We start from the raw sequence: 18,029 nt of genomic DNA, 5'->3' as shown, positions 1-18,029 counted from the left end.
CTGCCACATCAGCAGTGGATCTGGTCTTCAGCCTCTTGATAATCAACACTTTAGTCTCCGGGTGAATCTTAGGCATGTTTGCAGAGGTCTAGTTGCAGTTGATGTGAAGGTCTAGTGTACTGGGGTTCTTTTTATATATACCTCACACCTGAGACCTAATTGATCCATTATTAGTCACAGGTGAAGCTCATATGACAAGACGACAACACTTATGTCTTGACAAAAATTGACTCAATGGGCTTTACCAAGCTGTGAATATTAGAATACTTTTTGTCAGTTTCGTTTTGCATTGAAACATTATTACAAAAGCTGTTGGGATTAAAATGACCCATTTCTTGTAACAAAATCTTGATTAGAAATATATTTTAGCGGCACTTCAGGTCAATTTGTACACAAGCGACAAGACTTTTGCCAGAGCGGGTGGCGGCGTAACGTCACTCACTCACGTCATGCGCCTGCTCCTCCCACTTTATGAATAAAGCAGGCAGGAGCTTGATTGTAAAGTGGGAGGAGCAGGCGCATGATGTGAGTGAGTGACGTTATGCCGCCACCCGCTCTGCCTGTTACCGGAGCTTAATTGTAAGGTATTAAACAGGATAGCGCTGCTTTAAAGTTAGTTACTTGAGGTTAAGGATTACTGTTTAGATATGAATACTGCTGTGAGTGGCGGGGCCCGGTGTAGGAGTACAGTGACTGCATCGGGCCCCCGCCGCGAGTTGCCGGACATCCAGCCTGTCCTCCCTCCCCGCTGATACATCGCTTAGCTGTGCAGCATCGCAGCCGGGGATGTATCAGTGTTAGTGATATAAAAAATGGCAGCCATTCCCCCCCCCCCGTCTTGTGGGGCGAAAAATACGGTAGATTGTCATCTTTCCAACAAGTCTAGCAGTTGCTAGATAGCCCAAGATCTGAAGGGTTAAAGCAGCCCTCCCCTCCTCCCCCTGCTGCCTGTTACAAGGTTAAAGTGCCCCTCTTGTATCAACTAAATAAATCTATCCATAGACATACTGTAGAGCATTATTTCTTGTACAGGTTTCAGAGAGGGTCTTGAGAACTGGCTCTGGAACCTGAATATGCAGCCATGGATCAGAAAGGACCGGGTAAGTATAAGGTAGGGTGGGATCACGTTAAATTATCCTGCAATAAAAATATGTCACAGGCTTAAAATCAGGAACAGCTTAAAATAATATTACCATCTAATCCGAAGACATAAGAATAGTGCTAGGAAAAAACTTTACATAATGCTACCAACTGTTTCCTTTATTTATGGATCCAACTTCAACTTCCTCTTTGCGCTGTGTGCTCTCTATGTAAAGTCTTTATATTTGCATAGCTGGGAAGGAAATGCCAGGTCAGGGTGAAAGGACCATTGAACCTAAAATAGAGCTAGTGCACAATAATGATGAGAATTGCTGTACAGGGCTGTGTGATATGCTGGTGCTATATACATTGTAAGAAGGTACCTGGAAACATCGTGGATGGACGGTATGTGTCACCGAGGTTCCTGGCCTCAGTGAAGTAAGAGCCTGTATTTTATGTGTCAGCAGCAGCTATTGCTCATTGACACCTAAAGATTTACCATGGCTGTTATAGCTGATCCGGGACGGCTCTTACTAGGATTAGTCAAAGTGCTGGGTGGGTGACTACTCTCCATGTTCCAGGCCGGGTTTTGCCAGGCATAAAAAACAGCCAGGACTGCGAGGTGTGTGGATTTACCTCCCTCTGACAGTGGAGCTCAGGAGTCTGTGTGCTGTGAACTAAGGGCTGTGCTGGGATTTGAGGTTTGAGCCGGGCTGGAGGACTCAGACCTCTCTAAAGGCGAACAGGCCGCCTATGGACTTGATGAGGCTGAACGGCTAACAGGGTGTCCTTCTGTACCAGTCTGTAACTCGTCTTGTTTATGCTTAGTGCAATTGTATGTATACCTCTTCTCATATGTACAGTACAGCACTATTGAATGAATGGCGCTATAATAATTAATAATAATAATAATGTTTCTACCCATTGATCCTTCTCCTGGCAGTCTGTATTCTCATCAATGCACTCATCTGGTTAAATTTTATGTCTAATTTCCTAATATAAAGGGGTTTATTGAGTAGCTAACGTATATTTATACATTTTCTGATTGCTTCATTTATCTGCCAAGTGTAACCTATTTGACTTGATCTGGTCACATAACCTTGCAGCTTAGTCATTTTAAGCATTCTATGCTGGTGTGGAGGAGGTGGGGGCTGTAGTGGGAGGAATGAAGGGCTGCTGAGGGGTGGAGATGCAGCAGATGACAATCTTCCTTCATATTCTGCTTATAGTTTCTATCTGCACAGGAAGGAAAGAAACTGGCTTCCTGGGGAAGACATAAAGTATAAGTACTGAATGATCAGTCCTAACGAAGTCACATGATATAGTAACAGAAAATGAACATGTGAATTTTAGTATAAACAAAGCTGTCCATCCAGTTCAGGCCGGTTATCCTGCAAGGCAAAAAAAAAAAAAAAACTGTGAGGTAGAAGCCAATTTTCCCCACTTAATGGGAAAAAAATTCCTTCCCGACTCCAATCAGGCAATCAGAATAACTCCCTGGATCAACGACCCCTCTCTAGTAGCTATAGTCTGTAATATTATTAAACTCCAGAAATACATTCAGGCCCTTCTTGAACTCTGAGGCTACGTCTACACGACGACGTTGTTGCACGACAGATAGGGCACAACTACACTGCAACATTTGTTGCGTCGCAGTCGCAGCATGTTGCATGTTGCAGTGCGACACCATAGACTGCCATTATAAAAATTGTCGCGCGACATTAGTGCGACAAATGTCGTTGTGTAGACGTAGCCTTATAGTGAACTCACCATCACCACCTCCTCAGGCACAGAGTTCCATAGCCTCATTGCTCTTACCGTACAGAACCCTCTTCTATGTTTGTGCAGAAGACGCAGAAAATGTCCCCTCGTCACAGTCACAGTCCTGGGGATAAATAGATGATGGGAGAGATCTTTGTACTGACGCCTGATATATTTATACATGGCTATTAGATCTCCCCTCAGTCGTCTTTTTTTCTAAAGTGAATAAACCTAATTTTGATAATCCATCTGTAGCAGTATACTGTCCTCTTCAGTGTTAATTACTTTACACAGTTTAGTGTCATCTGCAAAAAAATTTACTATGCAAGCCTTCTACAAAATCATTTAATGAATATATTGAAGAGAATAGGACCCAATACTGACTTCTGTGGTACCCCATTAGTGACAGTGACCCAATATGAGTGTGTACTATTAATAGCCATCCTCTGTTTTCTATCATTGAGCCAGTTACTTACCCACATACAGACATTTTCTCCCAGTCCAAGCATTCTCATTTTATATACCAACCTTTTATGCGGTACAGTGTCAAATGTTTTGGAGAAGTCCAAATATACGACATCCATTGATTTGCCGCTGTCAAGTCTAGAACTTACCTCCTCATAGAAACTGATTAAATTAGTTTGACATGACCGATCCCTCATGAAGCCATGCTGATATGGAGTTATTTGCTTATTTTCTTTGAGGTACTCCAAGATAGCATCTTTTAGAAAACCTTCAAACAGTTTACCCACAACAGATGTTAAACTTACCGGCCTATAGTTCCCGGGCTCTGTTTTTGGACACTTTTGAATATTGGCACCACATTTGCTATGCGCCAATCCTGTGGAACACTGCCTGTCAGTATAGAGTCCTTAAATATCATAAATAAGGGTTTGGCTATGACAGTACTTAATTCTCTATACAAGGGTATATGCCATCTGGTCCTGGCAATTTGTCTATTTTAATCTTTTAAAGATGCCTCTGTACTTCTTCCTGGGTCAAACAGGTCACTTTTAATGGGGAATCTATTTTTACATTCTCAATTTCATGTGACAGTTTATTTTTTTAATTGAATACAGTGGAGAAAAAAAAATATTTAGTAGCTTTGCTTTCTCCTCATTGCTCTCTGCAACTCCCCCCTCATCACTCTGTAAAGGGCTGACACCTTTAGATTTATACTTTTTATCATTTATATAATTGAAGAACATTTTAGGGTTAGCTTTGCTCTTTTTGGCAATTAATCTTTCTCGCTACCCTCCTTTTTTAGTGATTTAAATGCTTTATTTTTGCCATTTATTGCTTTCTTTACAGTTCTATTTATCCACATTGTTTTTTTCTTGTTCCTTAACCTTTTATTCCCATAATGCATGTACCTCTCACAATTAGATTTTAGGATGCTTTTAAAAATATCCCATTTTGTGGCTGTATTTTTATTTTTGAGGACGTTGTCCCAGTTAGTTAGGCCTCTCTTAGTTGGCTAAATCTAACTTTTTTTTAAGTTTGGTATTTTTGTTCCTCCCTGAAGAAACACTCTTTTGAATGACAATTGGAAGGTTATTACTTTATGGTCACTATTTCCCAGGTGTCCCCCAACCTGCACATCGGTTGTTCTGTCAGGTCTATTGGTTAATATTAAGTCCAGTCCCTCTAGTCCGGTCCTCAACCAGTTAGGAAAGGTAATTGTCTTTGGTTATTGCCAAGAACCTGTTTCCTTAATGAGATATACAGGTTTCAGTTTCCCAGTCTATATCTGGGTAGTTCAAGTCCCCCATAATAACGACCTCTATATGATTTGCCGCCTCGTCTATCTCATTTAGTAGCAGATTTTCTGTGGACTCTCGTATATTAGGTGGTTTATAATAAACTCTTATTAGTATTTTATTGTTTTTGCTTCCATGTATTTCTACCCACAGTGTCTCCACATGTTCATGTCCCTCACTTGTATCTTCTCAGAGTGTGAGCTTTAGACAGGACTAGTTTTATTAGTCAGGCTTCTGGCATTAGTATAGATACAAGAGGTTTATGTATATTTTTTACCCTACACCTTTTCCTTCTGAACTGTTCTAGTCCCTCCTTCCATTCCTCCCCCAGTCCCATTACCTTGCCACCGGTCTCTATCTGCACTATATTCCCATCCTATAACGTAATTCACCTCCCCCCAGACCCTAGCTTAAACATTCCTCCAGTCTTCTAGCCATCTTCTCCCCCACCACAGCTGCCCCTTCCCCATTGAGGTGCAGCCCATCCCTACAATAGAGCCTGTAGCCGACAGAGAAGTCGGCCCACTTCTCCAGGAACCTAAACCCCTCCTTCCTACACCAGTTCTTGAGCCACTTGTTAACCTCCCTAATCTCCTGCTGCCTTTCTTGTGTGGCTCGTGTATAGGTAATATTTCGGAAAACTCTACCTTTTGAGGTCCTTGCCCTAAGCTTGTGACCTAAATCCCTAAAATTATTTTTAAGGATGCTCCACCTACCTCTAAACTTTGTCATTGGTTCCAATATGGACCATGACTGAAGTCTGAAAAAACATGGGAGTGGTTCTTAAAGGAGGAATTAAAAAGGATCTGCTGTACTAATATGTTTCAGTTGTGGTAAACTGAGGAGAACCAATATAGAGTTTGGAATTGAAGCAAGGCCGTTTGCTCAGTTCCTAATTTTTTCCCCTTTTTGTGATGGCACATCAATCAGTACACCACTAATAAAGCATTTAAAGAGGACCTGACACCACAAAATGCAGTGCAATGTGAAAACACCATGTAATACAGCAGAAGGAGCTGATCAGATTGATATATAGTTGTATGGGAAAAGATTCAGAAACACTTGTCATTTATACATTTAAACTCCAGCTTTTTCTGAACTTAAGACCATCCCCATGTACAGCTATCAGTGACTAACTACTGTATGTATACACATGGCGTGTTATCAATCACAGATTACAACTGAGATCAGAAAGTGCAGATATTTAAATGTTTAAATTACAGGTTTTACTGAATCTTTACACAAAAATGCTATATATCAATGTGCTCAGCTCCACCTGCTCTATTAAATGCTGCCTGCAGATTGTACTGTATTTTGAGGTCACAGGTCCTCCCTAAAGTAAATTGAAAATACTGTCCAGTCTACTGTTACCGTGCTATAGAGAAGACAAATCGAACTCCCCAGATGCCAAGTTGATCGCTGCATCTGAGATCAATATTAAAGCCTTTCACTGGTTACTCAGTTAAAAAAAAAAAAATTCAATTGTACTTACCTCATCGATTTGAGCACTGAAGATCCAGTGTGAATTCTCTTGAGATTTTTTTTTTTCCTGCCATTTCATGGAAAATGTATTAGTTACCACTAATCACGAGGAAATTCAGCTTCAGGAATAGAATTTTTCCTGAAATTCGGATCAAAGTACACTATGTTAACTTTGATTCGTTCTACATTAAAAATGAACATATGCAGTGTAAAAACACTTCAGCTATTTAGCACTGTATAAACTTAAGGGGGGAAAGGCAATGGTTCATGAAACCATTTTTATACCTACCATGTCAACCAGGGTTTTATTTGAAAGGACTTTGGAGTTCCTTCAGTAAAACTGTTATGGACAGACACTAAAATGTCATTGCTTTACAGCCATCTGAAAGAAGCCCAAGTCCTGTCACCATGTAATGCAGGAAAATCTCCAGACAGCATGTTGTACATTAGATTTATACACTATATGGATAAAGGTAATGGGGCACACCTCTTAATCATTGAACTCAGGTGTTTTATTCAGTCCCATTGCCACAGGTGTATAAAATCCAGTACCAAGTCATGCAGTCTGCCCTTACAAACATTTGTAAAATAATGCGGCTTTCTAAAGAGTGTGGTGCTGTAAGAGGATGCCACTGTTGCCAGTCAGTCCATGAAATTTCTTCCTTCACAGATGTTCCATAATCTACTGTGCATGGTATTATTGCAAAGTGGAATCGTTAAAGGACCACTGCAACTCAGCCATGAAGCGGCAGACCACATAAAGTTACGATCAGTGGGGGGAGGGGGGGGGACTCCACACTGAACACAGGAGGGAAGGAGAACAGTAACTGGGCCTGCAAACTAGGGAAGGAACAGGTCACCTCCTAGACAACCCTAATCCGGGCCCTGACTACCTATCAATATGAATAGACCTTGAAGGTAGGAATATTCATATGCAGGATACCTAGGCTCTGATTTCCCTATAAGGCCCTGGAATAAGTTAGAATAAGTTAAGGACCAAAGACAACCCATTCCTCCCCAGATGGATGAATGGAAGTCTCTGTCTCAGACTCAGATACAACAACAGGGAATATAACAAATACAAACAAATGCGACACTTAACTTCTGTAGAGATGGAAGAACAAGAACACCAGAGATGACCTCACACCAGCTCAGCCAAACCCAAATGAAGCTATCTACCACATAGTCAGAAGGGTGGGGTCAGACTATAAAGCGTAGAAGTGATGACCACTGAGCAACAGCTGAGAAAAGGGAAGATGTCATTAACACTATCAACACTGAATAAAGAGAAATCAAGGAGGCTGTGAGATTCCGCCACGCTCAGCCAGTCTCTCTGATCTCCTGACACCAGTCACCTGAGGGACCAGGACAGTTAAAGGGCAGAGTTGCCAAATGCTGAAGCGCATAGTACATAAGTCATCAATACTCTGCAAATTCAAATGGCAAACCTCCACTGGCATTAACATCAGCACAAAAACTGTCCCAGAAACTGTTGGTATTGGTTTCCATGGCCAAGCAGGTGGAGCAATCCTTACATCACTAAGAATACAGTATGCTGGCAGCCCATTGCATTAGGGGTATTCCCATCTTAGAAATTAGAGGCATATTGCTAGGATATGCCCCCAATGTCTGATAGATGCGGGTCCCACCTCTGGGACCCACACCTATGCTTACAGGGAGCCCGCAAAGCCTGGAGGAAGCACCTGCCCTCCATTGATTCCAATGAGAGTGACGAAAATAGCTGAGCTCTGGCACGGCTATTCCCGTCTGCCCCATTGAAATGAATGGGAAGCACACTGCGCAAGCTCGGTCACTGCTCGATTCACTTCTATAGGGCTGACTGAAATAGCCGGGCCAGCGTTCAGCTATTTTCGGAACTCTCATAGGAATGGATAGAAGCCAGCTGCACATGCGCGGTGCACCCTGCGGGACTTTGTGGGCTCCATTCTAAGCATAGGTGTGCACCGCACATGTGCAGCTGCCTTCTATCCATTCCTATGAGAGTGCTGAAAATTGCTGAACGCTGGCCCGGCTATGTGAGACCAGATGTGGGACCTGCACCTATCAGACATTGGGGGCATATCCTAGAGATATGCCCCCAGTGTCTGAAATGGGAATAACCCTTTAATTATGTGAGTGTTTGTGTTTTCCTGAACTATTAATATTGATTCCATATGGTCATCTATCCCTATCTATTTAGGTATTGACTTTGTGTCTATTTTTTCCATTATTTATTTTAAGCAAATGTGAAGGTTTGAAAGGCAAAAGGTATTTACTATGGCAAAGAGCTAACAGTTTGATTTCCTGCCAAAATCACTCATGCCTGTCCATATGCTCCCTATCCTAAACCTTTCATCTTCAAATTAGGAGTAGCCGCCATAAAAGTTAATCATTACATAGAAGGATTTAAAGGTTTAGAAACATTCCTCAAGAAGACTGTTGTGTTTTTACTCTTTAAAAATGCCTTTCATAGCTCAAGGGTTTTGTTAGTTTTTTGGGGGGAGGAGATGGAGATAAGAATGCACCTGATCTAGTACAGCTATTGAAACCTGTACATGACCTAGATTAGGCGAACAGCCATACCTCTGTTTTATCCTCTTGCTTATGGAAGGCAATTTATTTCTCTCTCACAGTGGGGGAGTCTCCTGTCCGTACACTTTTCTTGTGGGGGGATTCAGTGGAATGTTTTTAATGTGAATTTTACACTTCTCAACATGCAGCATATTCAAGCAATGCGTGTTATCAGTAGGTTTGAGGTTTTAGGGCCTTGGCAGGGTACCATGGAGTACTTCCTGTAAGTCTCCACACTGGACTGGTCTCCTAAAGGAGATTGGTCACCATTTTACATACTAAATTCAGTACTCTAGTGAGGGAAACAGGGTATGGAATCACTTTACACTGGGGCCAGCGGGCTTGCCCATAATGCTTTGCAGTCAGGCTCACAGCCAATCAGGAGGGAGAATGCACTATGTAAGGTCCCAAGCATAGACGTAATTCTGAGCTTAGACACTGATGTGATAGGAAAAAAGAGAGGAAAACAAGAGAGAAAAAATAGCCTAGGAGACCCCAGAGTGCAATACACACATTTTCTGTGAACTTGAATTCAGGCCCGAAATGAATATGAAGAAATTCATTCATCTGTAGTCCTGATATTGCTTGCCGTACCTAGTGACCCAATATTGCAGGTTCTATTTATTGGCCCAGTGTTGCATGCAGTACTTACTGGCCCAATATCTGACCCACCTCTTTGCGTCTGCCTCCGCTAAACCACAATGGTGGAACACTGTGGTATTCAATTGTATCTGAATCCTAACGACACTGATGCAGTGGGGGATCCAGGGGGATCCAGCTGTCAGGGGCAGCAGTGGGCTACCCGAATCCCTGAGGCACCACACAATTGTATCTGAATCCTAACGACACTGATGCAGTGGGGGATCCAGCTGTCAGGGGCAGCAGTGGGCTACCCGAATCCCTGAGGCACCACACAATTGTGTGGTTTGTGAAGTGGCCAAAACCACTTGGTCATCACCCACTGGATATGTGTATGGGGGGAAAAAAATTCAGTCTCATGATTAGTGCTGAGGCTTCTGTGTCCACACATACACCATAATTTGTGCATTATATGACTATATCATGGATACAGAGTGGCAGAATTATCAAAACTGGTGTATAGGAAAACTGACTTAGTTGCCCTTAGCAACCAATCAGATTCCATCTTTCATTTATCAGAGCTCCTTTGGAAAATGAAAGGTGGAATCTGATTGGTTGTTCTGGACAACTAAGCCAGTTTTCCATTACACCAGTTTGATAACTCTCCTCCAGAGTGTTTGTTCTGCTGGCTAATTCCCTGATGCTTTGACTCCCAACCATCCCCTGCCATCTTGTAGCGCCACCACAGGGGAAGGAAATACATTTGCCTGATTAAGGGCAATGGGCCTGCAATGTAATGTCCTCTAGAGTGAGATACTCTTTGTAGTTTCTCCCCTCCTTTAAAACCCAGCCTTGATAGGACTTTTTCACAGCCACATTTTGGTTAATAGTATTGGATGCTAACCCCATCCGGGAGCCCATCAATCTATACACTATGCTGCAGGGATCAGCAATGTTCGGCACTCCAGCTGTGGTGAAACTACCACTCTCAGTATGCACACTTGGTTGTTCACTCCCATATAAGTGAACTAGAGCATGCTAGGAGTTGTAGTTTCACAACAGCTGGAGTGCCAGAGGTCAATATATTTGTAGAAATGTAATTAAAAGTGTGTGAAATACATTGTAGCAACATATGCAGATATTACGGTTTTCTATAGACAATTAATAAAAAGAATCATTTGTCAATGTTTTTTCATTTTTCTTCTTTTCTTTTGTCTTTTATAGGTTAGGACGCTGTTTGTTAGTGGATTGCCATTAGACATAAAGCCACGAGAGCTGTACTTGTTATTCAGGCCATTTAAGGTAACTTCTCTTTTAATATCACCATTTATATGGAAGGACTGTACTATGCTGCACAGGGTAACATTAACCCTTACAAGGGTTAGCCTATAATTAATGTAACTCAGACATTATATAACACTTGACAGCCTCTTTCAGGCCTGTATTTACAACTGGTGCCGACCGTAAGCACCGAGTCTGAATACTCCCTATCAGGGCCAGGATGAGGCAAGTGGTAGACAGAGTAGCGGCTGTCTGGGGTGGGCGCAGGGATAGACTGGGAATTCAAAGTGACCCTATGTTGTACGCGAACCCACATCGACAGGTGGTGGGGCCATCATGAGTAGTCAGGGTCAACTCAAGTGAGTGGGGCTAGCAATAACAGAAAGGGTCAGTATTTTGTGATACACCTTGGTATTTGGTTCTCTAGCTGAACCAAACAATAAAGCACAGCACAATATACTGCCCCAGCAGCACCAAATACCACAGTGCAGCACAATATACTGCCCCAGCAGCACCAAATACCACAGTGCAGCACAATATACTGCCCCAGCAGCACCAAATACCACAGTGCAGCACAATATACTGCCCCAGCAGAACCAAATACCACAGTGCAGAACAATACACTGCCCCAGCAGAACCAAATTCCACAACGCAACACAATATACTGCCCCAGCAGAACCAAATTCCACAGCGCAACACAATATACTGTCCCAGCAGAACCAAATAGCACAGTCCACCACAATATATACCCCAGCAGAAATTCTTGTTTAACTGTGGTATTTGGCTCTGCTGGGGTAGTATTATATTACTGCACTTTGTCTATATCTACAACTCTCAGGAAATTTGCTTTACATCAGCATTGTATAGTTTTTTATTTCTGTAATCTATATGCGTTATATATAGCCAAATACCACAGTGCAGCACAATATACTGCCCCAGCAGAGCCAAATACCACAGTGCAGCACAATATACTGCCCCAGCAGCACCAAATAGCACAGTGCAGCACAATATACTGCCCCAGCAGCACCAAATACCACAGTGCAGCACAATATACTGCCCCAGCAGAACCAAATACCACAGTGCAGCACAATATACTGCCCCAGCAGCACCAAATACCACAGTGCAGCACAATATACTGCCCCAGCAGAGCCAAATACCTTAGTGCAGCACAATATACTGCCCCAGCAGAGCCAAATACCACAGTGCAGCACAATATACTGCCCCAGCAGCACCAAATAGCACAGTGCAGCACAATATACTGCCCCAGCAGCACCAAATACCACAGTGCAGCACAATATACTGCCCCATCGGAACCAAATACCACAGTGCAGCACAATATACTGCCCCAGCAGAACCAAATACCACAGTGTAGCACAATATACTGCCCCAGCAGCACCAAATACCACAGTGCAGGACAATATACTGCCCCAGCAGCACCAAATACCACAGTGCAGCACAATATACTGCCCCAGCAGCACCAAATACCACAGTGCAGCACAATATACTGCCCCAGCAGAACCAAATACCACAGTGCAGAACAATACACTGCCCCAGCAGAACCAAATTCCACAACGCAACACAATATACTGCCTCAGCAGAACCAAATAGCACAGTCCACCACAATATATACCCCAGCAGAAATTCTTGTTTAACTGTGGTATTTGGCTCTGCTGGGGTAGTATTATATTACTGCACTTTGTCTATATCTACAACTCTCAGGAAATTTGCTTTACATCAGCATTGTATAGTTTTTTATTTCTGTAATCTATATGCGTTATATATAGCCAAATACCACAGTGCAGCACAATATACTGCCCCAGCAGAGCCAAATACCACAGTGCAGCACAATATACTGCCCCAGCAGCACCAAATAGCACAGTGCAGCACAATATACTGCCCCAGCAGCACCAAATACCACAGTGCAGCACAATATACTGCCTCAGCAGAGCCAAATACCACAGTGCAGCACAATATACCGCTCCAGCAGAGCCAAATACCACAGTGCAGGACAATATACTGCTCCATCAGCACCAAATACCACAGTGCAGCACAATATACTGCTCCATCAGCACCAAATACCACAGTGCAGCACAATATACTGCTCCATCAGAGCTAAATACCACAGTGCAGCACAATATACTGCCCCAGCAGCACCAAATACCACAGTGCAGCACAATATACTGCCCCATCAGAACCAAATACCACAGTACAGCAGAATATACTGCCCCAGCAGCACCAAATATCACAGTGCAGCACAATATACTGCTCCATCAGCACCAAATACCACAGTGCAGCACAATATACTGCCCCAGCAGCTCCAAATTCCACAGTGCAGCACAATATACTGCCCCAGCAGCACCAAATACCACAGTGCAGGACAATATACTGCCCCAGCAGCACCAAATACCACAGTGCAGCACAATATACTGTTGCAGCAGAACCAAATACCACAGTGCAGCACAATATACTGCCCCAGCAGAGCCAAATTCCACAACGCAACACAATATACTGCCCCAGCAGAACCAAATTCCACAGCGCAACACAATATACTGTCCCAGCAGAACCAAATAGCACAGTCCACCACAATATACAGACGTGGACAAAATTGTTGGTACCCTTTGGTCAATGAAAGAAAAAGTCACAATGGTCACAGAAATAACTTTAATCTGACAAAAGTAATAATAAATTAAAATTCTATAAATGTTAACCAATGAAAGTCAGACATTGTTTTTCAACCATGCTTCAACAGAATTATGTAAAAAAATAAACTCATGAAACAGGCATGGACAAAAATGATGGTACCCCTAGAAAACACAGAACATAATGTGACCAAAGGGACATGTTAATTCAAGGTGTGTCCACTAATTAGCATCACAGGTGTCTACAACCTTGTAATCAGCCATTGGGCCTATATATATGGCTCCAGGTAATCACTGTGTTGTTTGGTGATATGGTGTGTACCACACTCGACATGGACCAGAGGAAGCAAAGGAAAGAGCTGTCTCAAGAGATCAGAAAGAAAATTATAGACAAGCATGTTAAAGGTAAAGGCTATAAGACCATCTCCAAGCAACTAGATGTTCCTGTGAGTACAGTTGCACATATTATTCATAAGTTTAAGATCCATGGGACTGTAGCCAACCTCCCTGGACGTGGCCGCAGGAGGAAAATTGATGACAAATCTAAGAGACGGATAATCCGAATGGTAACAAAAGAGCCTAGAAAGACTTCTAAAGAGATTCAAGGTGAACTTCATGCTCAAGGAACATCAGTGTCAGATCGCACCATCCGTCGTTGTTTGAGCCAAAGTGGACTACATGGGAGACGACCAAGGAGGACACCATTGTTGAAAACGAATCATAAAAAAGCAAGACTGGAATATGCCAAACTACATGTTGACAAGCCACAAAGCTTCTGGGAGAATGTCCTGTGGACAGATGAGACAAAAATCGAAGTTTTTGCCAAGGCACATCAGCTGTATGTTCACAGACGAAAAAATGAAGCATATCAAGAAAAGAACACTGTCCCTACTGTGAAACATGGAGGAGGCTCTGTTATGTTCTGGGGCTGCTTTGCTGCGTCTGGCACAGGGTGTCTTGAATCTGTGCAGGGTACAATGAAATCTCAAGACTATCAAGGAATTCTAGAGAGAAATGTACTAGCCAGTGTCAGAAAGCTTGGTCTCAGTCGCAGGTCATGGGTCTTGCAACAGGACAATGACCCAAAACACACCGCTAAAAACACCCAAGAATGGCTAAGAGGAAAAAATTGGACTATTCTAAAGTGGCCTTCTATGAGCCCTGACCTCAATCCTATTGAGCATCTTTGGAAGGAGCTGAAACATGCAGTCTGGAAAAGGCACCCTTCAAACCGGACACAACTGGAGCAGTTTGCTCATGAGGAGTGGGCCAAAATACCTGCTGAGAGGTGCAGATGTCTCATTGACAGTTACAGGAAGCGTTTGATTGCAGTGATTGCCTCAAAAGGTTGCGCAACAAAATATTAAGTTAGGGGTACCATCATTTTTGTCCATGCCTGTTTCATGAGTTTATTTTTTTACATAATTCTGTTGAAGCATGGTTGAAAAACAATGTCTGACTTTCATTGGTTAACATTTATAGAATTTTAATTTATTATTACTTTTGTCAGATTAAAGTTATTTCTGTGACCATTGTGACTTTTTCTTTCATTGACCAAAGGGTACCAACAATTTTGTCCACGTCTGTATACCCCAGCAGAAATTCTTGTTTAACTGTGGTATTTGGCTCTGCTGGGGTAGTATTATATTACTGCACTTTGTCTATATCTACAACTCTCAGGAAATTTGCTTTACATCAGCATTGTATAGTTTTTTATTTCTGTAATCTATATGCGTTTAAAAGGGTTGTCTGAGACTATTAAAAATCTCAGACAAGTCCTCTAATAATGTATAATAAATTATTATGTTATGGTCAGGTCCTCCTGCCGCTGCTTTTTTAAAAACGTTAGTGGTGATGTGCCAATGAAGAGCACATGACCCCCGCAGCCAATCACTGTCCTCAGTGTTAGACCATTGAGGACAGGTATTGGCTGCAGCCGTCACATGCTGTGTACCACAGCAGAAGGACGGGCCACCGCCACAGAAAATGGCACTGGAGGAAGGGGTGAGCATACTCTAATTTTGTATTTCAGACTTTTGCAGGGCTTGTTCGAGATTTTTCATTATCTCAAACAACCCCTTTAAATGGGTTCTCCAAGAATTAAGAAAATTAAAATACTTAAATATTACTTTATTATAAATAGGTTCCTAAATATATTTTGTTTGTTATAATGGCTCGTTTTGTCTGGGGAGCAATCATTAGGAGAAACAAAATGGCCGCCCTCCTATTAGTACAGATAGAACCTGTCCTAATCACACAGGAGGACAAGTTACTTTGCAACACTGAGATAAACAGCTGCCTCATCCTCCTCTCTGCTCTGCTTGTCAGGGGTTTTAATCCTGAATACAGAGGATTTGCAAAGTTATAGAAAAATGCGGCACTCCAATGTCATAGAAAACTTCACCTTTTATTTACACCGAATTCTGAAGTTTTCTATGACATTGGAGCGCCGCAGTTTTCTATAAATTTGCAAATCCCTGAGGCGTTCCGGAGGCCAGGACTCAACACTGTGGGCACTGCCACAAAACGGAAGAGCTGAAAGTATTCAGTGAGTAGTGCTGTCTTGTTCATATTTTTGGGAATACAGAGGATAAGATCTTCAGCTGAATCTCTGTAGGAATGGAGTTCATGAGGAGACATGAAGTAGAGAGAGGAGGTGGGGATGTGGATAATGAGAAGCAGCACTTGTACCCAGTCTCCATTATCTCACATTACCACTGTCCATCCTCTCTGTACTTCATGTCTCCTCCATTCCTACAAAGATTCAGCTGAAATTCTTATAATCTGTAAATCAGGATCATAATCCCTGAAAAGCAGGAGAGGAGGATGAGGAAGCTCTTTACGTCAGTGTTGTGAAGTAACTTGTGTAAGTCCTCCTGTGTGATTTTAAGGCTACATTCACACGTCAGTATTTTTCTATAATCCGAATTTCGGTCCGTTTTTTGCGGATCCGTTGTTCCTGAAAATGTTTCCGTATGTCATCCGTTTTTTGCGGATCCGCAAAAAACGGAAACATGTATACATTTCAATAATCAAATAAAGTTGTTTGGATTTCTTTGAAAAAAATAAATAAAAAAAATAAATATTTGCTATGTGTTTCCAGGAACGGATTCCGCAAAAAACGGAAGACATACGGAATGACATCCGAATGTCTTCCGTTTTTTGCGGAACCATTGACTTTGCATTGTACCAGGATCCGATTTTTCAGGAACATAATAGGACATGTTTTATATTTAAACGGACATGCGGAACGGAACAACGGAAACGGACAGCACACATTGTGCTGTCCGATTTTTTTCCAGGACCCATTGAAAATGAATGGGTCCTGATCTGGTCCTGATCTGTTCCGCAAAAAACGGAACAGATCAGGAAAGAAAAAACGGACGTGTGAATGGACCCTAAGACAGATTTTGTCTGTACTTATAGTACGGCAGCCATTTTGTTTCTCCTAATAATTGTTTCCTAGACAAAACGAGCCATTATAACTAATGAAAGGTATTTGGGAATATATTTATAATAAACTAATATTTAAGTATTTTCATTTTCTTAATTCCTGGAGAACCCCTTTAATGATATAGCAATCAAATCAACTATTTGCATGCTGACAATATCCACTCTTTTGTTGCAGGGTTATGAAGGTTCTTTAATAAAACTTACATCGAAGCAGGTAAGAAAAGTCCATGAACATGTTGGAGTACATAAATATACAGTGTATTACAGTATATACGCACAAACAAAAGCTTATTTTAAGATCTCTAGCCATGTCTTGCTGCAGGTACCATTAAGGCAAACTAGATGCTTGTCTATATGATTTTTGCTTTATTTTAGTGTTCTTATGTGCAGTGCCCAGGGCAGGATTACTTTCAGTACTTTGCAGTCATTAAAATAGTATCTTTTGATCAGCGCTTTTTTGCCGTAGACCATAATGGATTTTTGTATGGCATCAGCTCCCTTGATTTTTCCATACGATGCAGCTGCCGAGTGAACGGCTTTTCCAGTAAACAGGGATCTTAAAGTCATTCAGACCTTAAAGGGTTTGTCTTATTTCAGCAAATGGCATTTATCATGTAGATAACGTTAACACGAGGCACTTAATAATGTATTGTGATTGTCCATATTTCCTCCTTTCCTGGCTGGATCAATTTTTCACATTATAAACTGCTCATTTGCATGTTACAACCACCCTGTAATCCAGCAGCAGTGGTCGTGTTTGCACACTATAGGAAAAAGTACCAGTCTATGTGAACTCCTGTGGTTCCGGCCACCAGAGAGGCGGGCACTTTTTCCCATAGTGTGCAATCACTGTAACCTCCATAAACAAGCAGTATATAATTTTATGGAAAAATGAATAAAGCCAGCAAAGGAAGCACTATGGACAATCACAATACATGAGTAAGTGCCTTGTAGTAACTTCATCTACATGATAAATGCCACTTGCTGAAGTAAGACAATGCCTTTAATGGGATAGTGCAGTGCTTAGATATTGATGACTTTTCTCAGTATAGGTCATCGATATCAGATCGGTGGGGTTCTGACACCTGGAACCCCTGCAGATCAGTTGTTTGAAGAGGCCGGCGTGCTTTTGTAAGCGACGCATCCTCTTCACTGTTAACCTGCTGTTTAGATCATAGTGGCAGCACGGTATAATTACATCTCTTCTCCCGTTCACTTGATGAGCACAAGCACTACGGCCACTTCAAACAGATGATCGGCAGGGTGCCAGGTGTCGGACCTCAACCGATGTGATATTGTTGACCTATCCTGAGGATAGGTCATCAGTATCTAAACTCTGCACAACCCCTTTAACCGATCAAAGCAATGACATATACTAGAGATATACCATCTATGAAAGGAAACCCATTTAAATAATTTTACA

General features: G+C 42.1%; 1 protein-coding gene across 2 annotated transcripts in view; it reads left to right on the top strand.

Moving 5' to 3' along the window:
• RBPMS (RNA binding protein, mRNA processing factor) overlaps nt 1-18,029 on the top strand; it is a 238,605-nt gene that overhangs the window by 90,617 nt on the left and 129,959 nt on the right. For both annotated transcript variants that reach the window (XM_044304518.1, XM_044304512.1), the window contains exons 2-3: nt 10,458-10,535; nt 16,782-16,820. In XM_044304518.1, coding sequence (XP_044160453.1) covers nt 10,458-10,535; nt 16,782-16,820 — 117 coding nt within the window. The remainder of the gene's footprint in view (nt 1-10,457; nt 10,536-16,781; nt 16,821-18,029) is intronic.

The sequence above is a fragment of the Bufo gargarizans genome, chromosome 1 (assembly GCF_014858855.1).
Source record: "Bufo gargarizans isolate SCDJY-AF-19 chromosome 1, ASM1485885v1, whole genome shotgun sequence".
NCBI classification, from domain to species: Eukaryota; Metazoa; Chordata; class Amphibia; order Anura; family Bufonidae; genus Bufo; species Bufo gargarizans.
Note: the sequence above shows the minus strand (reverse complement) of the source record. Positions and strands in the feature narration are given on the sequence as shown.